Source organism: Rana temporaria, chromosome 3 (genome assembly GCF_905171775.1).
Source record: "Rana temporaria chromosome 3, aRanTem1.1, whole genome shotgun sequence".
Taxonomy (NCBI): domain Eukaryota; kingdom Metazoa; phylum Chordata; class Amphibia; order Anura; family Ranidae; genus Rana; species Rana temporaria.
The window spans coordinates 222,080,821-222,108,813 of NC_053491.1; the positions used below are offsets into that span (position 1 = coordinate 222,080,821).

General features: G+C 45.8%; 1 protein-coding gene across 1 annotated transcript in view; it reads right to left on the minus strand.

The window, feature by feature from the left end:
- Nucleotides 1–27,993, minus strand: part of CHPT1 (choline phosphotransferase 1) — a 64,804-nt gene that overhangs the window by 25,161 nt on the left and 11,650 nt on the right. Inside the window, exons 2-4 of the mRNA XM_040344294.1 lie at nt 27,502–27,649; nt 21,033–21,174; nt 19,503–19,587 (exon numbers count right to left, since the gene is read on the minus strand). Coding sequence (XP_040200228.1) covers nt 19,503–19,587; nt 21,033–21,174; nt 27,502–27,649 — 375 coding nt within the window. The remainder of the gene's footprint in view (nt 1–19,502; nt 19,588–21,032; nt 21,175–27,501; nt 27,650–27,993) is intronic.

Here is a 27,993-nt window from a genome sequence, read left to right on the forward strand (position 1 = left end):
ATATATATATATATATATATATATATATATATATATATATATATATATATATATATATATATATATATATATATATATATATATATATATATAAATAATTATACACACACAGTTGTGCCCATAAGTTTACATACCCTGGGAGAATTCATGATTTCTTGCCCATTTTTCAGAGAATATGAATGATGACACAAAAACTTTTCTTTCACTCCTGGTTAGTGTTTGGCTGAAGCCATTTATTATCAATCAACTGTGTTTACCCTTTTTAAATCAGAACGGCAACAGAGACTACTCAAAATGACCCTGATCAAAAGTTTACATACCCCAGTTCTTAATAGCGTGTTTTTTCCCCCTTTAACATCAATGACAGCTTGAAGTCTTAGTATTTGTGGATGATGCTCTTTAGCTTGTCAGGTGGTAAAGCTGCCCATTCCTCATAGCAAAAAGCCTCCAGTTCCTGTAAATTCTTGGGCTGTCTTGCATGAACGGTACGTTTGAGATCTCCCCAGAATGGCTCAAAGATATTGAGGTCAGGAGACTGAGATGACCACTCCAGAACCTTCACTTTATCCTGCTGTAGCCAATAACAGATCGACTTGGCCTTGTGTTTTGTATCATTGTCATGTTGGAATGTTCAAGTATGTACCATTAGCAGCTTTCTGGCTGATGCATGCAAATTTTCCTCCAGTATTTTTTGATAACATATTGCATTCATCTTGCCATCAATTTTAAACCAAATTTCTTGTGCCTTTGTAGCTCACACATCCCCAAAACATCAGCAATCCACCTCCATTTTTCACAGTAGGAATGGTGTACCTTTCATCATTTTCAGGCCTTGTTGACTCTCCAAATGTAGCGTTTATGGTTGTAGACAAAAAGCTAAATTTTGGTCTCATCACTGCAAATAAGTTTGTGCCAGAAGGTTTGAGGCTTGTCTCTGTGCTGTTTGCCGTATTGTAAGTGGGATACTTTGTGGTATTTGTGTAGTAATGGCTTTCTTCTGGCGACTCGACCGTGCAGCCCATCTTTCTTCAAGTGCCTCCTTATTGTGCATCTTGAAACAGCCACACCACATGTTTTCAGAGAGTCCAGTATTACACCTGAAGTTATTTGTGGGTTTTCCTTTGCATCCCAAAGAATTTTCCTGGCAGTTGTGGCTGAACAATTAGTTGGTCTACCTGACTGTGGTTTGGTTTGAACAGAACCCCTCATTTTCCACTTCTTGATCAGAGTTTGAACACTGCTGATTGGCATTCTAAATTCCTTGGATATCTTTTTATATCCATTTCCTGTTTTATACAGTTTAACTACCTTTTCCCGCAGATCCTTTGACAATTCTTTTGCTTTCCCCCGTGACTCAGAATCCAGAAACGCCAGTGCAGCACTGGATGAAAGATGCAAGGGTCTGTCAGAAGTCCAGAAACTCATTGACCTTACACACACACACTAATTACAAGCTAACAGATCACAGGTGAGGATAGTTACCTTTAATAGCCATACAAACTCCTTTGTGTCAACTTGTGTGCATGTTATCAGGCCAAAATCACCAGGGTATGTAAACTTTTGATCAGGGTCATTTTGGTAGTTTCTGTTGGGATTATGATTTAAAAAGAGTAAACACATTTGATTGATAAAAAATGGCTTCAATTTGTGTTATCATTCATATTCTCTTAAAATTGGCCAATAAATCATAAATTCTGCCAGGGTATGTAAACTTATGAGCACAAATATATATTATATATATATATATATATATATATATGTGTATATATATATATATATATATATATATATATATATATATGTGTATATATATATATATATATGAAAGTGGTGCTAAAACGCAAGCAAAAACAGGTATATTAATGTTCAGACACCCTTCCAAATCAAGACAATAAACAAAAATTACACTGAACTAATTTATGCAAGCCCGCTATTCTATGGATTTTGCCCTTGTCAAAAGATCAGCAGTAAGGCATTTGCTTGAAGTAACTGATAACACAGCTACTGTGGGAACTTTGGAGTCACGTGTACTATATAGGTAAATGCAGTGAACTAGCTACACATACTGCTTGAGTAGTAATATACACTAATTATTGCTTTCCGTGGTGTGTGAGGATCAGCAACTATTATACATATGCACATTTTTGGCGATGTTTGGACACATTATATCATTGCCTTCGCTGTGTATTGTCACAAAAAATTAAGCAGATTCTTTGAAGGACCAGGTGTGAACTTCTTCGTGCAGCAACTGGCTTTGAGGGTGTATATAGGAGTGCTGTGTATGGTGGTTGTGTATTTACATTATTATATCTTTCTCTGCAATTCTCTTGACAAGAAGGAAAATCAGTAGCCCATCAGGGTTCATTAACCACTTAAGGACCGCCTCCTGCACATATACGTCAGCAGAATGGCATGGCTGGGCACAAGTACGTACCTGTACGTCCTCTTTAAGTGCCCAGCCGTGGGTCGCCCGCGGCCCGGTCCGAAGCTCCGTGACCGCGGGACCCGATCGCCGATGGAGTCCCGCGATCGGTAAACACAGCTTCCCCGTACTTCACTGTGGCACTGTCATTGATCGTGTGTTCCCTGATATAGGGAAACACGATCAATGATGTCACACGTCCAGCCCCGCCCAGCTACAGTTAGTTGTTAACTCCCAAACTGCAATTGTAATTTTCACAGTAAACAATGCATTTTTATAGCATTTTTTGCTGTGAAAATGACAATTGTCCCAAAAATGTGTCAAAATTGGCCGATGTGTCCGCCATAATGTCGCGGTCACGAAAAAAAAACGCTGATCGCCGCCATTAGTAGTAAAAAAAAAAAGGTAAGTATGAGGATAGGGATGTTGGCGCTGCCAAAGTGGACACCTGCCTCTGAGGTACCCTATAGGTAATCTGCCTGGGACAGTGACAGGTATCTAGTAGCCCCAATGTAGAAGCTATGAACTGTATCAGGCTAGGTGGGGCCTAAATGGTAGGTGTGGAGGTGGGATAATGGCACTGCCTCACTAGGCTCCGATACCCTGATGTTCCTATGAATGGTCGGCCTTTGGAAATTAGGGGCAGTGATGTGTATGGCCCAATGTGGATAATACAGTCCCTAGATGGGAAAGAGAAGTGTGCAGGTTGCACAGTATGGCAGTGATTCCGTAAGGGCTGACCCACACTATCCCTCTCTTTTTAAACTATATGATTTTTTTTAATAAATATATATATTTTTATATGTCACATTTGTGTCATACTTATTACACTATCGGAGCCCCCCCCTCCTTTATTTCTACCGAGGCATGAAAGAAACCGGATTGCATAGGATTGCGCAAGGAGCCGACCCTCCAATCTGAGGAAAGTGGGAGCAGTGGAGTGGAGCAGCAACCCAAGGAGTTCCTGAGATACGCCTGTCACCCCAAGAGGGGGCTTCCATCTGGTGAGTGGGGAACCTTGAGGGGAGCACCAGAATCACGCCGTGTTATGCTATAGGACCACTTCCTCCACACCCACCCACCTCGCTGGATTCCAACTACTTTTCATGTGATCTCTGCCTGTACAAACTGGGATTCAGTGGCTCTGGATGAACTGTCTTTTCAAAAAGATTAAAAAATTCAGCCATTACCAGCATTTGCATATGCATTTTATATTTACTTTTATCTACAAGTTTGCTGCCTGCATAACAGACATCTAGGAAGTAGAACGACTGTTATATCTTTTTTTCTTTTCTAGGGGGCAGCAGCCCATATATGCACACTGAACTGGGGACTGTATCTATGCCATTGTATGAATATATTATTGTCTCTACAGGACTAGCCAATTGGCGTTGGATTTATTTTGCTCTGTATACATAGTTTTTTCCACAGAGGGAATTAGCCCAAGTACTTACTTTTATATGCGGGATTTAGTTGTGGTTTACTTTAAACTGTATAGCTATAGAGCTTGTATTCATCCAGGCTTTCTATATATATATATAGTAAGGCAGCAGCATTTATACATCTCTGGACTTGGGAACCATTGGCGTCATACCTCCTCATAGAGTGGTTACTGACGTGAATAAGGTATTATAGCACGGCCACCTAGGAGGCTGCAGCCTATAACATAGAGTGGCTCTTTTACCAATGTTATACAGTTTTTGGCATTCACACCTGCCATACTGTGCAACCTGCACACTTCTCTTTCCCATCTAGGGACTGTATTATCCACATTGGGCCATACACATCACTGCCTCTAATTTCCAAAGGCCGACCATTCATAGGAACATCAGGGTATCAGAGCCTAGTGAGGCAGTGCCATTATCCCACCTCCACACCTACCATTTAGGCCCCACCTAGCCTGATACAGTTCATAGCTTCTACATTGGGGCTACTAGATACCTGTCACTGTCCCAGGCAGATTACCTATAGGGTACCTCAGAGGCAGGTGTCCACTTTGGCAGCGCCAACATCCCTATCCTCATACTTACCATATACCCTGTCCCTTAGGGGATAGTTTCTAGGGAGGCAGCAGCCTTTAACCTCAGATATCCCAGCGCAGGTTTCTATACAATCTTAGTAAAAAAAAAATGTTTTTAATAAAAATGCAATAAAACTATCCCCTATTTTGTAAACACTATAATTTTTGCGCAAACCAATCGATAAAAAAATAGGTAGAAGAATACGTATCGGCCTAAACTGAGGAAAACATTTTTTTTTCATATATTTTTGGGGGATATTATAGCAAAAAGGAAAAAATATTGTATTTTTTTCAAAATTGTCGCTCTATTTTTGTTTATAGCGCAAAAAATAAAAACCGCAGAGGTGATCAAATACCACCAAAAGAAAGCTCTATTTGTAGGGAAAAAAAAGGACGCAAATTTTGTTTGGGAGCCACATCGCACGACCGCGCAATTGTCAGTTAAAGCGACGCAGTGCCGAATCGCGAAAACTGTCCGGGTCCTTTACCTGCATTTTGGTCCGGGTCTTAAGTGGTTAAAAAAACATGGTGTAATATGTATTTATTGCCAAAACCATATTAGCTTTCTTCTGTGTTGTGTGTATTTATTTGCATCAACCAGTTAGACAAAACAGGATGAATGATGAGCTATTAAAATTAATTACCTGAAACATTCTTTTCAGATGCAAGAAAACTTCCATTGGCAGCAGAAAGTGAAGAGAGAAAAATTAAATGCCCAGTCTATGCCTAATTCTTGAGCAAAATATTTGAAAGTGAGCAGGATTAACAGTACCTTAGCATTTCCCCACAACTTCTACTGACATACCTTGTTCTACATGAGGGCAGCAATTTTTAAAATAATCGCATTTCAAAAGCACTTTTATTTATTTTACATTATTTTGAACCACAATGAGCGCAAGAAACGGAAATACAGGAAAACGGTGTCAGCGATAGTAATAAAATAAGATGTCTATTTTTTGGATATGTTACATTCAACAAACAGTTATTTTGCTTTTTGGTTAAAGCAGTATTAAACTCTGAAAGAAAAAAAAAAAAAGCTGGGCCCCCTGCAGGTTAATGGTATGATGTGCTAGTATGCATTACCTTACCTTTAAAACACAACCCTTCAGTGGCAAGGTGTGACCACTGCAAGCAATTTCATCTTCACCCGGTTTTCCTCCCAGGCTCACGCTCTCTGGCCATTTGAATGGCCCAGACTGCGAAGATGTCCATCATGCATGGTCGCCACAACTGCTTCACAGCGCTCTCTACATTCCGGGCACACTCACTGTGTCCTAAATGCAGAGTATACTGTGCATGTGAGCTACAGCTGATGCAAATATCTCCTAAATTACATTTCTGAGATATTCACTGTGCCTACAGGTAAGACTTAATATAAGCTTACCTGGAGGTACAAGTAAAAAAGCAAAGTTTACTACTGCTTTTTTTTTTCAAATAACAGTTTTTTATTTATATAAGGTAGTTCACAGTTTATAGTAAAACACAGACAGTACAAAACACAAATAAAAGGATCAATACAGACATGTAGCCAGGGGTATAAACACAAGTCCCGCCTGCAGTAACCGCAGGACGGGAGGAACCATTAGCCAATGGGGCTAAACTAAAACGACTGGCTTCCTTGGTGTCTATGTCAGTAAACATAGCATAACCTACTGCATTCTACAGTTTAGTATTGCATGTGACAACATACAGTAGGTGAACCCGATATTGTGTCAATCTCGCTCTCTTTCTCGGCGCGATTGAGCACCTACGAGCCCCATCGCGGGAGCCAGCGCCGAGCTGGCTTGCCGCGATGGAGACAGAGCCGTCATAGAAGCGACGGGAGATCCGACTTGGATTCCCGCCAATTCTACACGTGTGCGGCGTTTGTTATGAATCCTGAGGGGGAAGTCCCCGCCGGATTTTAAATAAAAATCCGGCATGGGTTCCCCCCTCAGGAGCATACCGGGCCCTTAGGTCTGTTATGGGTTGTAAGGAGAGCCCCCTATGCCGAAAAAAACGGCGTAAGGGGTCCCCCTACAATCCATACCAGACCCGTATCCAAAGCACGCTACCCGGCCGGCCAGGAAGGGAGTGGGGACGAGCGAGCGCCCCCCCCCTCCTGAGCCGTACCAGGCTGCATGCCCTCAACATGGGGGGGTTGGGTGCTCTGGGGCAGGGGGGCGCACTGCGGCCCCCCCACCTCAGAGCACCCTGTCCCCATGTTGATGAGGACAGGGCCCCTTCCCGACAACCCTGGCCGTTGGTTGTCAGGGTATGCGGGCGGGAGGCTTATCGGAATCTGGGAGCCCCCTTTAATAAGGGGGCCCCCAGATACCGGCCCCCCACCCTAAGTGAATGAATATGGGGTACATCATACCCCTACCCATTCACCTGGAGGAAAAATGTCAAAGTTAATAAACACACCACACAAGGGTTTTTAAAATAATTTATTTTTCTGCTCCGGAGGCCCCCCCTGTCTTCTTTATTAGCTCTGTTTACCAGGGGGGGCTTCTTCTTTGACGTCTTCGGGTGGGTGGGGGCCGCCGTCTGGTTCTCTTCCACCGCCGGGGGGGGGTCACTTTTAAAAAAGCCCCCACCCTCCAGCGGGTTTCCTCCGGCGTCTTCAGCAGGGGGGCTTCTTCTTCCGCTATCCCGACGGGTCTTCTCCGCTATCCGGGGGGTCTTCTCAACTCTCCGGGGGGTCTCCTATGTTCGCCGCTCTCCGCTGTTGACTCGGCGCACCCCGGTTCTTCCTCCAGCTGTCCGGTGCCTTCTCCTTCAGCGCTGAACGTCTATCTTCTTCTTCCGTGCTGTGAAGTATTCTTCTTCTTCCGGGCTGTGACGTCATCTTCTTCACTTCTCCAGATGTTGACACGCCGGCTCTTCTCGCTGAAATGACGGATGCGCGCCTTGCATCGGACCTATATAGGCCTCACAGTCCCATCATGCTCTGTACCTACCCATGTGATACCTACCCACGTGGGTAGGTATCACATGGGTAGGTACAGAGCATGATGGGACTGTGAGGCCTATATAGGTCCAATGCAAGCTGCGCATCCGTCATTTCAGCGAGAAGAGCCGGCGTGTCAACATCAGGAGAAGGAGAGAAGTGAAGAACATGACGTCACAGCACGGAAGAAGAACTCACAGCATGGAAGGAGAAGACGACGTACAGCACGGAAGAAGGCACCGGACAGCTGGAGGAAGAACCGGGGTGCGCCGAGTCAACAGCGGAGAGCGGCGAACATAGAAGGAGACCCCCGGAGAGTTGAGAAGACCCCCCGGATAGCAGAGAAGACCCGTCGGGATAGCGGAAGATGAAGCCCCCCCGCCAAAGACGCCGGAGGAAATCCGCTGGGGGGTGGGGGCTTTTTTAAAAGCGACCCCCCCCCCGGCGGTGGAAGAGAACCAGACGGCGGCCCCCACCCACCCGAAGATGTCAAAGAAGAAGCCCCCCCTGGTAAACAGAGCTAATAAAGAAGACAGGGGGGGCCTCCGGAGCAGAAAAATAAATTATTTTAAAAACCCTTGTGTGGTGTGTTTATTAACTTTGACATTTTTCCTCCAGGTGAATGGGTAGGGGTATGATGTACCCCATATCCATTCACTTAGGGTGGGGGGCCGGTATCTGGGGGCCCCCTTATTAAAGGGGGCTCCCAGATTCCGATAAGCCTCCCGCCCGCATACCCCGACAACCAACGGCCAGGGTTGTCGGGAAGGGGCCCTGTCCTCATCAACATGGGGACAGGGTGCTCTGAGGTGGGGGGGCCGCAGTGCGCCCCCCTGCCCCAGAGCACCCAACCCCCCCATGTTGAGGGCATGCAGCCTGGTACGGCTCAGGAGGGGAAAGAGGGGGGCGCTCGCTCGTCCCCACTCCCTTCCTGGCCGGCCGGGTAGCGTGCTTTGGATACGGGTCTGGTATGGATTGTAGGGGGACCCCCTACGCCGTTTTTTCCGGCGTAGGGGGGCTCTCCTTACAACCCATAACAGACCTAAGGGCCCGGTATGCTCCTGAGGGGGGAACCCATGCCGGATTTTTATTTAAAATCCGGCGGGGACTTCCCCCTCAGGATTCATAACAAACGCCGCACACGTGTAGAATTGGCGGGAATCCAAGTCGGATCTCCCGTCGCTTCTATGACGCGCTTGCTGGGATGTGCTGTCACTATTCCAGTGAGGGCGAGATCTCGGCACCATGTCGCCGAGAATCAGCGCGATGCTGTCGTGCTAAAAACACAATATCACAAATACCTACTGTAACAATAATCTACAAGAGAAAAAGAGAGGAGGAAACTGAGAAAGGGAGGAAAAGGAAGAAAGAAAGTAAGTATAGGGCAAAAATAGGGTTTAGGTTACCGTGTCTGCTCCCGCGTCTGCTCCCGGCGTGTCCTCCTGCCGATGCCACTCCTCCCAGACCTCATTATGGGCGTCTAGGCTGTCGCGTATCCTGGCAGTCATCCTCTCCATCAGCTCCACGTCTTTGACCCTGGCGTATAAGGCTTCCTGAGACGGGGGCGTGGATTTCTTCCAATTAAGGGCTATCAGGCATCTAGCTGCCGTTAAAATATGCCGGAGCAATTTTTTGTAGGGCTTAGCAAGTTTGGGCTGAGAGATACCCAGCAGAAACAGTTTAGGGGTCAGGGGAATGGACGTCTCGAAGAGACGGGTAAGAAGCTGTTGTGTAGATTGCCAGAACGGGGCAATAAGGGGGCAGGCCCAGTAGATGTGGAAAAGAGAGCCTCTATCTTGATGGCAGCGCCAACATCGATCAGAGGTGGAGGGGTAAATTTTGTGGAGGATATCCGGGGTCCGGTAACCCAAAAAAAAGGATCTTATACAAATTTTCCTTGTATAGGGTGCACAGGGAGGATTTAGCCGCCTGTCTCCAAACAGCCTGCCAGGCCTCCACCGGGAGCACCTCTCCCAGCTCTCTATCCCACCTCATATAGACGTGTTTTCCCCCGCCCCGGCAAATCATACGCATTCAGAATCTGGTAAATATCTGTAATCAGTGCCCGTCTATGGCGACCCTCCAGGACAATACGTTCAAACGGGGATGGTTGTGAGAATTGAAATCTCAAGGCTATGGTGTGGGCGTAATGCCTTATTTGTAGGTAGCTGTAGAACACCTGTTTGGGTAGGTCGTGTTTCGCCTGGAGCTCCGAGAATGTTAGCAGCTTACGGGCCCCCGGATCCACCACATGCCCAAAGTGGAACAGATTCCGGGATGCCCAGGGCCAGGACATCTGGTGGGTCAGGCTGTCTGGTATTTTGGGATTACAGACAAAGGAGTTCAGAAGAAAGCACTCGGACTTAAGCGCCACCTCCCGGGATAGCTTGCGCCAGAGCCCCCTGAGCAGGGACATTGAGCCTAGCATGCGAGCAGGGTCTACCTCCACATTTGCGTCCCATAGGAGACTGTTTGGATGTACCGGGGCCAGCCAGATCTTTTCTATCTCCGTCCACTTACTGTAAGACCTCTGGGGGAACCAAGAAACAATCGCGCGTAGTTGGGCAGCTTGATAATATCTAACAAGATTAGGGAAGGCCAAACCCCCGTCCCCACGCGACGCCGTCATGACCGAGCTGGGGATCCTATGCTTCCCGTAGTTCCATACAAACTTCAGCAAGTCACTCTGGAGTCTACGTAGATGAGTGTATGGAATCAGAATAGGCAGAGTCTGAAACAAGTAAAGGAGCTTAGGAAGTATGACCATTTTAATGGATGCAATTCGTCCTAGGAGGGAGATGTGGTGTGCCCTTCACTTCTGGAGGAGGTCCCTTATCGTCCGGAAAAGGGAGGAGAAGTTAGCCTGGTACAGGGAACTAAAGGATGGGGTGATCTGCACCACCAGATATTTAAGGGACGAGCATTCCCACGTGTAGGGAAAGGTCGACTGCAGGTGGTAAACCTCAGCCTCTGGAATATTAATTGGGAGAGCTGTGGACTTCGACACATTCGTCTTATATCCTGATAACGTCCCATACTTATCTAGTTCGATGTGAAGGTTGGGCAGGGAGATCCCAGGCTGGGTCAAGGTGAGGATAATGTCATCCGCAAACAAAGAAGTTTTGAATTCCTTGCCCCTCACCGAGATGCCCCTGATGTCTGGGTTCCCCCTTATGGATGCCGCCCACACAAAGGGCAAACAACAGGGGCGAAAGTGGGCAACCCTGGCGCGTACCATTAGATATCTGGAATGAGGGAGACGTGGCGAAGGGGGTTTTTACCTGGGAAGTGGGGCTGGAATAGAGGTGCTCTACCGCTCGCAAGAAGGGACCTTTAAACCCCATATGTTGCAGAGTGGCAAGCATAAAAGGCCAACTCAAGCGATCGAAGGCCTTTTCTGCGTCAAGGCTCAGAATCAGGGCTTTCGCCTTATCCCTGTTGGCGATATCAATTAGGTCTTTAACCTTCCTGGTGTTGTCCCCTGCCTTACGGAGAGGGACAAAGCCCACCTGATCTTTATGGATCATAAAAAGGTCCTTTATAGTCGCTGCAAGCTCCTCTGCAAGTACGGGGGCATTTAAGTCTTGTTAGTGCTTCTCTTGGAGTCGGGGGAGACCCGTCTGCTCCAGGTACTGAGTCATACGGGCCGTCAGGTCAGGCGAGGGGGGGTTGTGTGGGATATCGGGTCTGTTATACAGATCCGTGTAGAAGTCCGCAAAAGTGTCAGCTATGTCTTGGGGATGAGTCAGCAAGTCACCCCCCCCCTATTCTTTATCTGGTGTGCGGTGGAGGCCAGGGCCCGGTCCGTCAGTTTCCTGGCTAAGAGCGACTGCACCTTGTTACCTTTGTCGTAATAAAGGTGCTTAAGACGAATCAAGGCCTTCTCCACCCTGCCCAATGCGAGGTCCCTAAGTGTCACGCGTGCCTGGACGATTTGTTTAAGGAGTGCCGTAGTAGGTCGCTGCAGGAGTCTAGACTCCAAAGACTGGAGCTGCTTTTCCGCCAGCACCCTGGCCGCGTTGGCATTTTTTTTTCATAGCCGAGGAAAGGGCTATACATCGCCCTCTGAGGACCGCCTTATGGGCCGCCCACAAGGTGGAGGTGGAGACATCTGGAGTGTCATTTTCAGCAAAATATTGTTACAGAGTCTCCTCTAACTCCAGCCTCGAGGGGGCGTGTTGCAAGAGGAAGTCGTTCAGCCACCAGATATACGGCCGGCGGAGGGGGGTGTTTAAGGAGAGCGTGATAGGGGCATGATCAGACCAGGATATGGGCAGGACCGAAGCCAAATCCACAACAAGCAAAGTATTATTATTTACAAAGAAGTTGTCTATACATGTGTACGGTGCGTGGCGAGTAAAACGTGTATTGACGCCCGCCAGGCGTCGAATAGCGCGTGTTTCCTAGTAAGCTGGCGGAACAACCTAGAGTCCCTGAGGGCCCGGGTCTGTGATGCCCGGGGGGTCGCCACCAGGCGATCCCAAGTGGAAGAGTGAGCCAAATTAAAGTCCCCCCTACCACCAAAAAGCCATGGGTCTCCCGAGAAAGGCGTGCGTGTACCCTAGCTAAGAAACGGTGTTGGTGTGTGTTCGGTGCGTACACCACACACAGGGTGATGGCTTGCGATTGCCAGGACCCCCTAAGGATAAGGAAATGGCCCCGCGGGTCTAAGTAAGTGGAGGAGCAAGCAAAGGGGGCACCTCTTTTAAAGAGGATTGCGACTCCCGCCCTTTTAGTCGGGCCAAAGGCCTGATAAACCTGTTGGAAAGTGTCTGGAGGCAAACGTGAAGGAGTCCCCTTTATCAAAATGCGTTTCCTGCACCATTATATTGTCTGCCTCTGACTGCCTAAACTCTCGGAGCGCCAAGTGCTTTTTTTTGTTGGAGTTGAGTCCGTGGACATTTAACGAGAAAATCTTAGCCATTGTGGGGGTGGAGGTGTGGTGTGGATATACTTATCTGACGTGGTTGATGACATGGGTAGGGAGTGCAACATCCATGCGAGGAGGGCCGGAGTGCAGAATGCGGGATGCAGAGCTGGAAAACCCTAGAGGGGAGAAAGGAAAAAAGAATGAGTACATTTGCAATGAACATAGAAAGCATTATCAAGTAGACACACAATGACCAACAGGTCGAGGGCCTAAACTGTTCCAATCGGACTCCCCGACCGAGGGGTCTGGAGAGTCTGGGTCGGGGAGACTCAGGTCGACCTAGGTCCAAGGGGGAACACATTGGTGGCGAATTTCCGGGGGGGGGGGGGGGTCTGCTGCCGCATAGTCGACCAGTTCAGAGCAGGGTCAGTCCTGGGCAGCCCGAAAATAAAAACAAAAATGAAGCAAGGGCCTACAGGGGAAAATTCACGTCAATGAAAAAACTTTAGCATCCATGAACAAGTAGTGCTTGATGGTGCCCAGCCGGGTCACACGGGTTATATGGGTCGTGGAGCCGATCTCCAAGGGGAGGGCCCCCAGCAGGAGGTCCGCCAGTCTTACGCTTGGGCGAGTGTCGGGAGGACTCCGGTCCTCTGGAGCGCTTGGTCAGCTGGACCTTCTGCCAGACTACGGGCAGCGGAGGGGGGGTGGCTACCAGATCCCACTCAGGTAGTTGGGGGACGGGAATGCCCAGGGCATCACAGAAGGAGTCCAGATCCTCAGGGTAACGCAAAACTGCCGACCTCCCCTGGTGTTTGGCTGTCAGGCTAAAGGGGAATCCCCATCTGTAGGGAATGTCCTTGTCTTGCAACATACGCAGAAGTGGTTGTAGAAGCCTTCGTTTCTGGAGTGTGATCCATGACAGGTCCGGATAGATCTGTACTGGGGTGTTGTCAAATACTAAGTTGCGAATGGTGCGGGCCTTGCGCATCACACATTCCTTCAGCGGATATGATTGTATTCGGCATATTACATCTCTTGGTTTAGTAGCGGGGCCTTTCGGGCGAAGGGCCCTATGAGCTCTGTCCATCTCAATGTGCTTGTCCGCAGGCTCTCCCAACAGATCGTTGAACATGAATTGGAGCGTTTTCTGACGATCTTCGGGGTCCTCTGCTTCAGGGAGGCCACGCACCCGAATGTTGTTTTGGTGCCCCCTGTTGTCCAAGTCTTCTACATGGCGTTGCATGTCTCGCAGCAAGAGACGATGGTCAGATCCCTGTATTTGGGTTCGATGCACTGCCAGCTTGGTTTCTTGTATCTCCTCCTCCGCCATTTCCTCACCAGACTAGGGTGGGACAATGGCTTTGAGGACTTTCCTACCAAAAGCCTGGTCCTGACTGGATGTGAAATCCAGTCTGTAATGCTGAACAAAAGGTAGACAATCCTAACCAAGTTGCTGCCCTGCACATTTGCTCTGGAGTGGCTTCAGCCTTCTCTGGCCACGAGGCCGCTGAAGCCCTTGTTCAATGAGCCCTTAGATCTTTTGGCTGTGTTATTGTCATAACTTTGTAGCACTCCGGTATCGCTGACTTGATCCATCTAGCTATCATTCTTTTGGATGCTTGTTTACCTTTTTGTTTTCCAGCATACAGGATGCTCTGAACTCATTGGTGACTTCAAGGTACTGAAGAAGGCATCTTCTAACATCTAGAAGGCTTAATTCTTGCTCTTTGTTATTAGCTGATGAACTACAAAATGAAGGTAGTATTATATCCTGGGAGTTATGAAAAGTTGACTTAACTACTTGCCGACCAGCCGCCGCAGTTATACGGCGGCAGGTCGGCACGGCTGGGTGAGATCACGTAGCTATACGTCATCTCGCCTTTCAGCCAATAGGGGCACACGCACGCCCCCCGCTCGTTCCCGATCCCGCCGGGCACCAGCGATCGTTTGTTACAGAGCGAGAACCGGGAGCTGTGTGTGTAAACACACAGCTCCCGGTCCTGTCAGGGGGGGAAATGACCTATCGCCTGTTCATACAATGTATGAACAGCGATTTGTTATTTCCCCAAGTCAGTCCCACCCCCCCTTTCAGTTAGAAACACACCCAGGGAACATACTTAACCCCTTCCTCGCCCCCTAGTGTTAACCCCTTCCCTGCCAGTGTCATTTTTTATAGTAATCAATGCAATGCACTGATCGCTATAAAAATGCCAATGGTCCCAAAAATGTGTCAAAAGTGTCCGAAGTGTCCGCCATAATGTCGCAGCACCAATAAAAAAATCGCTGATCGCCGCCATTACTAGTAAAAAAAAAATATTAATAAAAATGCCATAAAACTATCCTCTATTTTGTAAACGCTATAACTTTTGCGCAAACCAATCAATAAACGCTTATTGCGATTTTTTTATGAAAAAGAAGTAGAAGAATACGTATCGGCCTAAACTGGAGGAAAAAAAATGTTTTTATATATATTTTTGGGGGATATTTATTATAGCAAAAAGTAAAAAATATTCATCTTTTTTAAATTGTCGCTCTATTTTTGTTTATAGCGCAAAAACTAAAAACCGCAGAGGTGATCAAATACCAAAAGAAAGCTCTATTTGTGGGGAAAAAAAGGAAATCAATTTTGTTTGGGAGCCACGTCGCACAACCGCGCAATTGTCAGTTAAAACGACGCAGTGCCGGATCGCAAAAAGTGGCCCGATCATTGAGCAGCAATATGGTCCGGAGCTGAAGTGGTTAACTTTGGGTGTAAATCCTGGATCTGGTAGATTTCTCACCATCGTGAATCTTGAGAAAAGTCTCTCTGACAGACAGAGCCTGGAGTTCCCCTATACTACGTGTTGTAGTGATAGCTCCAATGAACACAGTTTTGAGTGTCAGCAGGCGTAAAGATGTTTCTTGTAAAGGCTCAAAGGGACTTTCCAATCCCAAGACGAAGTCGGTATGATGAAACGCGTTGGGACATGGCTGTACGGCAACCAGAAGTGACGTTCCAAGTGTTTTTAGGAGGTCGGGGCGAAATTTGACATTTTTTTATCTTATTATGCTCACCACAACGTGATATCTCTGGCATCATACACGATACCAATGCAAGCGTCATATTGCCTTTTGGTAAGTGCACTACCACTAAGGCTAGTGATGTAATGCAATGTTTTAATAAAATTTTATATAAAAAGGTATCACACTATTTGGAGCTTATTTTCTCAACATATTACAGCTAGCTTTGGACTCCTATCTGGTGGGTAAGGATGAGCTCTGGCGTGTTCGCATAGAACACATGCAGAGCCCGCCAGGAAGTGTGCACGGCGCTGTGCTAATCACAGCCAGGGAGACATTGTCTCGATGCTCGGCTGCAGGGATAGTGAAATGTCTCCCTGGCTGTTATTAGCGCAGCTCCGTGCACACTTCCTGGTGGGCCCTGCACGTGTTCTATGCGAACACGCCAGAGCCCATCCTTACTGGTGGGATATTGTTTTAACCCTGAGGGGTGTTTACTGTTTTTGCCAAAACACAAGAGTGTGAGGGAATATTAGCTAGTGAATGTACATCTGATTGGGGAAGTGGTGGCACGTTTGCTCACATGGTGTTATGACAGTTGGAGCTCTGCAACAAAGCGTATGATTATTACACTACTCATGGACTATTAATTTACTCTCTCTACACCCCTATTACTGTGGGGTTATTATATGAGTGTTAATACTATCTGTAGCGCTACTATTTACCTTCATCTTTTGATGATCCCCCTTAGTACCACCGACAGATCCCATGTGGGACATTTTTGTGTCTTGTGTGGTCTGTACTCAATCAGCGCTCCGCAAAAGCGAGAGACTGACAGGTCTTCTTGTAGTGTCCATTCTAGATACACAGACAGCGCTGCAATCTTGACCTTCAGCGTACTGAGCACTAGACCTTTATCAGCCCCCTGCTGTAGGAACTCAAGAATAGTCGATGTATACATCTTTTGTCTGTTATTTTCAATGCACCAACTGTTATATTTTCCCCAGGTCTTTTTGTAGATGGCCCTGGTGTTCAGCTTCCTAGCGCTCAGAAGCGCCGCCACCACTTTATCTGAGGGTCCTTTCAATCTCAAGATGTCTTCCTCAGTAACCAGGCTGCCCATTTGAAGCTTTGTCTTAGGCCTGTTAGGGGTCCCTGACACATTTAGGTCGTCCTTGCGAGGAAGTAGCCATAGCTCTTCTGCTGAGAGACTGAGGAGCTGAGAGAACCAGCCTCTCTTGGGCCAATATGGTGCCATCAGTATCATATTTGCCTGTTCCGGTAGGAATTTCTTCATTACTTGTGGAACCAGATATACCGGGGGAAAGCGTAGCACATCTTAAAATCCCACAGGTTTTTAAGTGCATTTACCCCTAGAGGCCGGTCTTGCAGGTTTAGTGAGTAAAAACAATTCACCATGTTGTTTTTCAGGGATGCAAATAGATCTATATTTGGTATTCCCCAGCAGGCTGTAATTTCTCTGAACACCTCTGTCGGCTGAAAAAGTCCGCCACTTCATTGTATTCCCCCCTTTAGGTTGACCGCTCCCAGCAAAAGTAGATTCCCTTATGCCCATCCACAGATCTGGTTGGAGATGTGGCTTAAGGAGGGGCTCCTCGTGCCCCCTTGCTTGGTCACATAAGCTACTGCCATGGCGTTGTCTGACAGGATCAATGATTTCTTAGCTGGTCTTGAAAGTGTCCTATGGCTTTGGCTATTTGCCATAAGCTCCCTCTAATTTAAAGACACCTAGGCTTCTTCCAGGGACCATTTCCCCTGAGCATGCTGACCGGCAAGGTGGGCTCCCTATCCCCAACTGCTCGCATCAATAGTTAACTCCCGTGTGGTTGGGAAACACCATTTCAGACCCTGGTTTAGATTTGTGTCGATTCTCCAATTTATACTTGGGCCCTCTACCCCCCCCCCCCTCTCCTTCCTGTTCTGAATCTGAGCCATCAGTGGCTCGCTTGTTCCTGAGTCACTAAGCCATTTGAGGTTTTACCTCTGCAATAAACATTTTAAGATACTTGAAAAGGTAGTAGCTATGTCATCCCTCACAGATCCAAAGATTTTTGTGTAGATTGCATCTGACTGTTTAACCAGTCTGTCTATGCAAGCTTGACACAGCAGTTCTGTGTATTTCAAGGGCATCTTGGTAGCACATTTTGAACACCACTTCCTGGGAGTGGGCTTTGGCTCTTTAGAAGGCTTGGCCTGCCAAGACATAAAACACAGGGGTCCATGGCAGTGAGAAAGGGTACACTCAACCAGCCACAACAGTCTGCACACCCAGTGACACCTGACTACCACCTGTAGTGCCCCAGTCTGCTAGAGACCAGCACCACTAGCTAGTGGTTCCCAAAAATTGGACAACAAAAGGTCACCCACTGGTGTCTACCTGTGTCCCGCTGGTGCCTGGGCAGATGAGATAACATCGTCTTGGACCTTCCTGTTGCGTTCAAGCTGTCCCCTGCAGTAGAGCTGCACGACTAATCGTCAAGAATCGTTATCGCAATCTTTTTCCCGTTGCAATTCTTGACACAGGGTTTCGAGATCTTTGACATGAAAATAATTTTCTCTCTGCACTTTGGTATGCAAAGAATTTCCTGTCTGCTCTCAGCCAAAAGTCAGTCTGGGCAATCTGCCAAGTCTGGGCAGCCTGCCAAGTTTTAAAAACATTCTTTATCAGTGGAAAGTTAAGTCTAAACATTGTATCACTTCAAAGGAATAAACTTCTGTATGTAAATTAGGAACGTTTAACCACTTAAACACAAAACCTTTTTCTGACAGCTCTTTTCAAGTTAAAATCATTATTTTTTTTGCTAGAAAATTACTTAGAACCCCAAACATTATAGATTGTTTTAGTAGAGACCCTAGAGAATAAAATGGCGGTTGTTGCAATATTTTATGTTGCGCTGTATTTGCGCAGCAGTCTTTTTAAATGCAATTTTTTTGGAAAAAATTACTTTAATGAATTAAAAAAAAAATATCCAGTAAAGTTAGCCCATTTTTTTTTGTATAAATGTAAAAGATTTTACGCCGTGAGAATATCGTGATCTTCATTCTAAGCAAAAAAATCGTGATTCTCATTTTGGCCAGAATGGTGCAGCTCTACCCTGCAGCCACATCCACGATAATGGCACCAGCTGGCTATTCAAGCTTCCCGCACCTTTAAGGAGTAGGACCAGTTCCCCGGCGTGCACTGATGACACCACCCGCCCCAAAAATGACACACTGCGTCTTCCGGGTCAAGCAGCCTCCGGCCGCTAGTACATGCCCCCCCACCGGAGCCACCAAGGGGATGGTGTATCGGCGCCTCTCTCCATGCCTAAGCTCAGAAGAAGCCTGAATCTGGATCACCTCCTGCTCTCAGCCTAAGAAGGGTTGCCTGCGGCCGCATGTACATCCTCCTCCGCCCAGCAATCCTGGTAAGAGTGCACTCACCCCCTCAGTCCAGAGGCTCACAATGTGCTCTCCCTGCTGCAGCCATGAGACGCATGTCCCAGCTGAGCCCTTGGGAGATGGAGCCTCCAGCATCCCTCAGGCAACATGGCTTCTCCGGATTGAGGAAACACTAAGACTAACCAGGGACCTGAGGGACCGCCTTTTAAAGAAACTAGTGCCAATGTGTTCCCTGTGTGTGAGGAGGAGCTCTATCTCTCAAGGGATGACCTAGAAGACAACTGGGTGGAAAAAAAAATCTATTAACTGTTAAGTGAAAGTTGTGTAATATTTGAACATAGAGCCGCAGCTGTCCCCCGTCAGCTCTACCTGAGCACCAAACACCACAGATTGGTCAGTTCTCCCTCTCTGTTCATGACCACCAGTCTCCAGGTCTCTAATCTGCCCCTCTAGCGCTGGGCTGTGGAAGGGGCGAGAGGGGCTGGCTCAGCGCATCTGGGTGGATGCCAACCATATGGTCGGGATGTTTACCGTGCCTGGACCGACTGAGTGACGTCATCCGACAGCAAGCTAAAGCCTGCAGTCAGCTGAAAACAAGTCACAGGAGTGCAGAACAAGCTGCACTCCTGTGATCCATAGAAGTACAGCCAAACAAGCTTTAGCTATACTTCGCTTTTAAACCACTCGTAGGAACATGACAGCAACATCATGCCTTGGTGCAATGTAATAGAAAAATTGTTTTTCTTTCCTCTTATTTGCATAAAGCAACCATGGCAAAAGCAGCAGGATGGACCAGAAAATATACACAATGAGTTGATCTAACACGGAGATTAAAAAGTGTACATCATGTTACCTCAATGTCCCAGAATCTAGTCCCAAAAAATGCAGACAACAAGAATACAGTGGTAACTGAAAGCTGAAGCTCTGTGACATCAATCCTAGGGAGAAAAGAAGATAGCTGTGTTCTAAAAGTATGACATTCAGTGCAAAAAACAGTATTACAGCATTACACACATGATGATAAAATGAGTTAATAGGCCTGCAGGGCTATACTTGTAAGAAATTATGGCACTGTGGGTACACAGCCCTGAAGCACATTGCTAATCAACAGAGTACAAACATACTTCTAAACACTAGCTGGTTATAGCCCTGATAGATTGATAAACAATACAATAATTCCATACAATTTTCTCTAAAATGCAAAGACTTATACGCTTTATTATAAGAATGTAAAATATAGAATTGTTCTATTATTTTATTCCTAAAGCCCAACTCTGGGCAAAAAAAAAAAAAAAAAAAGGATTCCTCGCCGTTGGGCTGTGCCCAAACTGCATGGGTTAACTGTTTATTTTGTCTAGGGGTGAACACAGAGCCTTTACTCACCCGATCCTACCATCCTCTGGAAAACAGCACTCACCAACGGCCAGTGGTGGACTGTTCCTGAAGTCTTTACATGCAGAGCCGGTCTATGGGCATGATGTTAGGAACAGTCCACCGCATAAAAACTGCTGGACTTTAGGGGGGCCCAGGAGCTGAAGGGACCTGTCTTGCACTGGTGGGAATCAGAGGATTAGGTGAGTATATCTCAGCTCTCCAAACCCCTAGACAGAAACAAGCAGTTTAGCTTTAAGCATTTCTAATTGTTGTTTGGTTTTATAACCAGTTACCCGTCAGTGGCAATGGTAACATGAATTTTGTGAAAATTATGCGATGTGCTGTTCTGCCTCTATCCTTTCTAATGATATTCATGTAAATAAGGCCTTTGCTCTTAAAGATACAGTAAAAATAAACTGGTTATATACATGCAATATAAGTAGGTCAGGCACCATATGCAAGTACCGTATTTATCTTCATATAAACGCCCCCCGGCGTATAGCGCGCACCCCCAACCTGGAAGGGAAATTTTAGGAAAAAAAAAACAACTCACAGTTTGAATGCCCCTCGTCGGTGTCTTGCCCCGCGTCCATCGGCAGCCTTGTCCGGTCCGGCGTCTGTCTGCGGCCCTGGTGGTGTCCTCCCCGCTTCTCCCGCGCTGTTTCTGAGTCGATACCCACTTCCCATGCCGCACAGGGCGTGACCGCGACTGCGCTCAATATATGTCGGCGGCGGCGTTCAAGCACAGCGCGGGAAGCGGGGACCGGCGTATATCGCGCACCCACGATTTTCCCCTTATTTTAAGGGGAAAAAAGTGTGCGGTATACGCCGATAAATACGGTAATTATCATTCATTCTTACAAAGTGGATTAATTATACATTTCTTTTATGTTTTCTTTTAAACACAGTAGGTAACCAATTTTTATTTATTTAGGTAACATTTTTATTGGCACTCAATGGATATTTATTAGGCACTGTACAAGAGGATGAAAATACAAAAACAACTTACCATCCAAATCTCAGAGTACCCGACACATAGGTTTGCCACTGAGCACAAAAAAACATGAACATGCTGATAAAGCAGCAAAAAAACATCCAGCTGGGCAGTGTTCCAAGTCGTCCTGCAACAACTGTCCCCACCGCAACAAACACTGCACAGAAAAAAGGAAAAGTTGTTATATCAAGAAACAACCGCAAACACATGACAGACCCAAATATCAAACTTCAAGAGGGAATCTCTGCGATTCATTAAATAATGATGCAATCAACATAATTTCATACAATCTGATAAATAATTGTACAAAACGTCCAGCCCAGCCTACCAACTGTGAATTCTGATTGGATGCCAAGGATTACGGCAGTTCCTTTTACAATGGTATTTAAACAAAAGCTGTTATCTAAATATATGTGACTTAAAGGGGTTGTAAAAGGTTTGTTTTTTATTTTCTAAATAGGTTCCTTTAAGCTAGTGCATTGTTGTTTCACTTACCTTTTCCTTCGATTTCCCTTCGAAATGTTTTTTTTCTAGTTGTCTTTGTCTGAATTTCTCACTTCCTGTTCCTCCTCAGTAAGCTGTTCAGTAAGCTGTTCTGGCTGACTAACCACCGCTCGGATGATGGTGGCAAGTTTACTGAGGAGAAACAGGAAGTGAGAAATTCAGACAAAGAAACAACACATTTAGAAGGGAAATCGAAGTAAAAGGTAAGTGAAACAACAATGCACTAGCTTAAAGGAACCTATTTAGAAAATAAAAAAACTAACCTTTACAACCCCTTTAAAGCTGAATTCCAGGTATGATTTTTATTGCATAGTTATAATCTCATATCTAAGGGACTACTGCAGAAGTTGACAATCACTGTAGTAGTCGGTGCAACTAAAGTGATCGCTGAAATCTGTGCCTGCAACTTCCTTTCTGTATAGTGACTACTGGGGGTTGTTTGGTTGGCACTACCACTATTAATAGAATGCCTTGTATTTAACAAATGGATTGGATCAGGTGGAAAGGAGGGGCAGTGACTTCACAATCTCTAGCTCTTCCAATAAGAGAATACCTTGTATTCTTTAAGAAAATACAAGGCATTCTGTTGTGCCAAGCAAGCAACCCCCTGTGGTCAGTATACAGTGGGACAGCCAGAGAGAGGCACAGGACCCAGGAGATTGTGGCAATCACTTTAATATCTATGACTAGTAAAGTGGATTGTCAGCTTCCACATAACCCACTCAGGTATGAAATATGCATAACTACATTGGTTTAAGCAAGATCAATGCAAGTATGCAAGTTCATACCTGGAATTCAGGCTCATATTGCAAAATGTATTCTGCTATTGTTAGTGCGTCCATTCAAAAAACATTTAAAATATTACAAATATATATTTATGGTCAAAGCCCTTTGGCCGGGATGGGTGTGAACAACATAAATTGCCGTAAGACTTACAATATGAAATGGACCTGAAGTGTGCCCTGGCCTGCTGGTTGGTATACCAAATAAGGGGGCATACCCAAGATAAGTAATAGATGTTTATGGAGAGAGTTGAAAAATTAGGGAAAAAAGTTGCGCTAAGCATAAATAATATAAACCTGCAGCAGCCAGCACCAACAGAAGACAATGTTGTGTACAAAAATGAAAAAGAAAAAGTGCAGCGCTTAATATTAAATGAAATGAATCAAAAAATACGGTGAATATTCCAATTCAATGAAATAGATTCAGTAGAATTGAAAAAAGGGGACACACCTATGTGTGATGTGGCGATAGAAAACTAAAACTAAAGGAATATAAAAAAAACAATGTAATAACATGAGAAACCACTGGGGGGTGGTTAGGCGAGTCTCAAACACACTGTGAAAGGTGAGGTGGCACCTATATATGACAATGAACTAGGATGAACCCAAGACAAAGTCCAAACAAAAAATGTGTGCCAGTCCTGATAACAGACCGGCGTGTATAGTCCAAAAAGAGTTGAAGATGGTCAGGAATTCTTATTAAGGAAAACCAAACAACAAATGAATAGAAGGTGATGATCTTCTCTGGTACGACAATCAGGTAATCAATGCAGATAGTAGGAACCTCATCAGCGATCCACAATAAAATCCAGATAGATAGGTATAAAGATGGATACTCTTACCAGAATACGTGGACATACGCGTCAGCGACGGTATGTCGATCAGGCATGCACGAACTCCTGGGCGGCAGTGATGTCGGTAGGAGGCCTTATGGTGTATCAACCTTTAGTCCACGGGAGCCGGATTGATCCAATGGCAAGAGACCGACCATGCAGGAAAGGTTCACAGATGCAGGCATGTGATGAACAAAACCATTGTGAAGTCATGTAAGGGAAAACGTAACTCACATACCCTGTTTCCCCAAAAATAAGACCTACCCCGAAAATAAGACCTAGTGTTATTTTCCAGGAAGGCTGCAATATAAGCCCTACCCCAAAAATAAGCCCTAGTTTAAAATGCTTTTAAAATCCTATAATCTACTCTATTACAGAAGTTTATAATGTATAATGTGTGTGTTTCTGTAATATAATTGCGGGGAAGAGAGCTCAGGCGGGTCACAGAAGCGCAGAGCAGCGTTATAACGAAGGTATTTGGCACAGTTATATTACAGAAGTACACACATTGTACATTATATAATACTGTAATAGAGTGGATTATAGGATTTTACAAGCATTTTAACTCACTTCACACTGGGGAGTCCTGACGGGCAGGGAAAGAGTGGCGGAGAGAAAACATCACATTACATGGTAAGACCTACCCCGAAAATAAGCCCTACTGTGTCTTTTGTTGCCAAAATTAATATAAGACCCGGGCTTATTTTTGGGGAAACACGGTAGTGCAGTTAATCCCAAATAAAAAGCCTTTATTAGGCATAAAAATAAACAAAACAAACAGAGGACTGGATAAGAAGCATATAAAAAAGTATAAAAAAGTACAAGCCTGATTAAAGACAAGTACAAGTGATCACATATGTAAAAAATGGCGTATAGAGCAGGTAGCGTATGGGCTATGTACCCGACATGTTTCGAGCGGTAGAGCTCTTCAACTGGGGCATGACCCATACAAGTGCCCAACGCCATCTATTTATAGAGTACAAGCAAGCAATGATGACAGCGTGTCAGAAACAGCTGAGAGAGCCTGGGGGTGTAACCAATCACAGCCATCCGCGTCAGATGCCGCCCACTGCTGTCAGCAAAGGACGTTGTAGGAGTGCAGCACCTAATAAAAGGCTTTTTATTTGGGATTAACTGCACTATGTGAGTTACGTTTTCCCTTACATGACTTCAATTCTACTGAATCTATTTCATTGAATTGGAATATTCACCGTATTTTTTGATTCATTTCATTTAATATTAAGCGCTGCACTTTTTCTTTTTCATTATGGAGAGAGTTGAGCGGTTGAGTATCGCTACTGGACACCAGATTTATTTTTTCTGGAAAAGATGGATGTCGACCCCGGGGCCTGATTGCTGGGTTTTGAATACTGCAAGGTGTAGAATGAAATGATCTTGGTAGCAGGCCAGGTGACGTCTACACAGTACCTGGCCAGCAGGGCTGTTGCAGGTAAACTCTCTAGGCTGCAAAAAACATAGTAGGCCAAGTAGATGGCTGCTTGTATGACCAGACTGGGAAGAAGGCCAAATGGAGAATGAGAGAGAGTGGTCGACATATCTCTAAAGATGGTACCCGTGATAGGCAAGCATTTGGCATTGGTTGTGGGCTGTTGTCTCTGAATGCCACGCAGGATGGCTCATATCGCATGGTTTGTGAACAAGGACAGCTTTGCGGGATCCTGAAAGGCTAAGAAGTGTTGGATGCCGGTTAAGTATATTTGGATGGTGTTGTGTGACAGAGCCAGTTCCTTATGGCAATAAGCAACGAAAGCTAGTATGTGTTTAGTGTCCATTGACGTTGTTGCGGGCTAGGATGGGAGAAATTTGGAAAAGGCGTTCCACGCTGTGTCAGTTGAGACCAAGGTGAAATATGAGATGATGTTGTTGGGTTGGCTCCGGGTTTCTGCTGAAAAAATGAAATGAAATGAAGTTAAAAAGGGAAAGTGCGTCTGCTGCGACGTTGCACTTGCCCGGAATGAATTGCAGTAAACATTGAACTGACGCTGCAGGGAAAGTTGTACCAGCCTGTATAGGAAGAACATAATAGGGAGCGACTTGGAACTGCCCTTATTAATGATATCATGGCCTGATTGTCGGTGGCCACTGTTTGTCCGGTCCAGGTATAGCCCCAAACCTGAGCGGCTGCCACGATCGGGTATAGTTCGAACAATGAGGAAAACCGGACAAACCCGGGGATTAGGAGTATCTCTGTGTGCCATGGTCCTGCAAACCAATGGTGGCTAAAAACTGCCGCAAAGCCTGTGGAGACTGCAGCATCCGTTACTACCTGCGGTAACAGAGGCGATACTGACGGTATGAACATGGATATTCCATTCCAACTGGTAAGAAACTCCTCCCACATAGCCAAATTCGCTACTGCCGCTGTGACTAACCAGAGGATTTGATCGGGGTCCTATGTCTGGAAGAGGAAGACCAGGAGGTGTGTAACGAAAGACCGATCCTGGGGAATGATTCTCATTGTGAAGTTGAGCATTCCTAAAAGCACCCCTGGGCATGGATGAAGTCTTGAAGAACCAACCTGATGTGGTTTAGTTTATCGGGGGGAAGGCTGGCCTGCATGGAGCGAGTGTCCAGGTTGACCCCGAGGAAGGTGACGGAGTGTGCTGGGTCTTCTACTTTGTGTTCTGCAATGGGCACATTGAGATTCCCAAACACCACTCTTAACCTATCGAGGTCTCCAGGGGGCACGATTAGTAAGAAATCGTCCAGGTAATGAATGACCCTCTGGCATTGGGCTTGGCGCGAGAGGATCCAGGTGAGGGACTGTGCAAAAGGTGTTGAAGAGCCACGGGCTACTTTTAGAGCCGAATGTCAGTTTAGTGGCAAAGTAGTATGACTCTCTTCATTTAATGCCGTGCCAGCACCAGAGGGATGGTTGGATGGGCAGGAGCTTGAAAGCGTCCGAAATGACAGCTTTAGAGAGCCAGTCACCTGTGCCTACTTTAATAATGGCCTGAATTCCTCTGAAGGAACTAGGGAATTCAAACTCGGCACGTGGGAAGAATGAGGCGCAGAAAGGTCATACCCATTGGCCTTGAGGACCACCGATACATCCCTCCAGGCATATGATTATTATGAGGAGGGAAGCAAGGTTGACCCTTAGAAGGTAAGGATCTCACACCAAATACTTAAAAACCAATGAGTAAATTATAGTGAATAAATTGAATTAAATAAGAGCTGCTCCCCAGCAAGGCAGGGGGCGCTAAACTAACTAAAAATGCATGTAACATATGATATTAAATAATAATAGTGAAATAAATATGAAAGTGCAGCACTCAATAGGTAAAACCGTGAGTAAAAGAGGGGACGGTGAAACTCAACATGGCACCAAAAACCACACGTGCATTACCACCATACGAAGTACTTGCTTACCAGAGGCAAGCTGAACCAAGCCTATAGATATGGTCTCACTCCTGGTCTGTATCACTCTCCAATACCACGGACAGGCAACAACAGTAGATAGACTCGATATGTCAGACAGTCGTCTGGGGAACGGGCCCTTTTCTCAGACAGCGTTATCTCTTAGCGAAACGCAAGTCGGGAGGCAGACACGCCGACGTCATCGCCCTAGGACGGGAGACTGCATGCCTCGGTTGCGTGCTCGGATAAAGGGTCTGGTATGGGTTTTTGGGGGAAACCCACGCCATTTTTTTTTTTTGGGGGGGGGTTCCTCTTAAAATCCATACCAGACCTGAAGGGCCTGGTAATTGAATTTGGGGGGACCCCCACGCATTTTTTTTTTTTATCAATGACTTTCAATGCCTTTTCTCTGTATTGCCGGGAGCCGACAATTCATTATAGCCACGACAATTACTTTTTTCCCTTCAGAAATGACACTTTGTGCAGGGACAGTTCTAAGCACTCACTTTAGCGAGTTTTACTTTAAGCATTATTAAAATCACTGCTCCCGAAAAAACGTCAGTTTTTAAAACTTTCTTTTGCATTGATACATGTCCCCTGAGGCAGGACCTGGGTCCCCAAACACTTTTAGTGACAATAACTTGCATATAAGCCTTCAAAATTAGCACTTTCGATTTTTCATGTTCGAGTCCCATAGACTTTAACGGTTTTGGGATGTTCGAACAAATGTATTGCCTGTTCGCATGTTCAGATGCGAACCGAACTGGGGAATGTTCGGCTCATCCCTAGTGGTCAACCATATCAAAGACAGCAGAGAGTTCAGGAGTAGGAGTACAGAGTAGTGACCATTGGTTTTAGCCGTTAGTAAATCGCAGATTCTGTGGCATCTACACAATTTAACAGTATATTTATCAAATAAAACAAAGGTTACAAAATAAAAAAAACACAGCATGCAAAAACCAATTCAGGAGAATATTACCTTACCTATAGATATAGAGTCACAGCCGTGGTCAAAAAGTTCCCCTAATGGGGAGCTACTGTTTGTTCTTCGCGCTTGTTTTCCATCAATGGCATCCAGTGACTGATAAACAAACAGACCAAAGGCACAAAGCAGAAATGCCCATGACGGAGCCTGTAAAAAGCAATAGTCTGTTAAAGTAAACATTATGGAAGTTAAAAAGCAGTTTTAAATACAATACATATTTCAAACTAGCAATAGACACAACACCTTATTTAGGCCTCATGCACACTGGACATTTTTACATCTGCTTTTCTTTCCTGCCTCTAGACTCCCCTGCATGTTAGTCAGCGGGCTAGATTCACAGAGAGATACGACGGTGTATCTCCTGATACTCCGTCGTATCTCTGACTTAGGCTGGTCGTATCAATGCGCCTGATTCATAGAATCAGTTACGCATAGATATGCCTAAGATCCGACAGGTGTAACTGTGTTACACCGTCGGATCTTACCTGCAA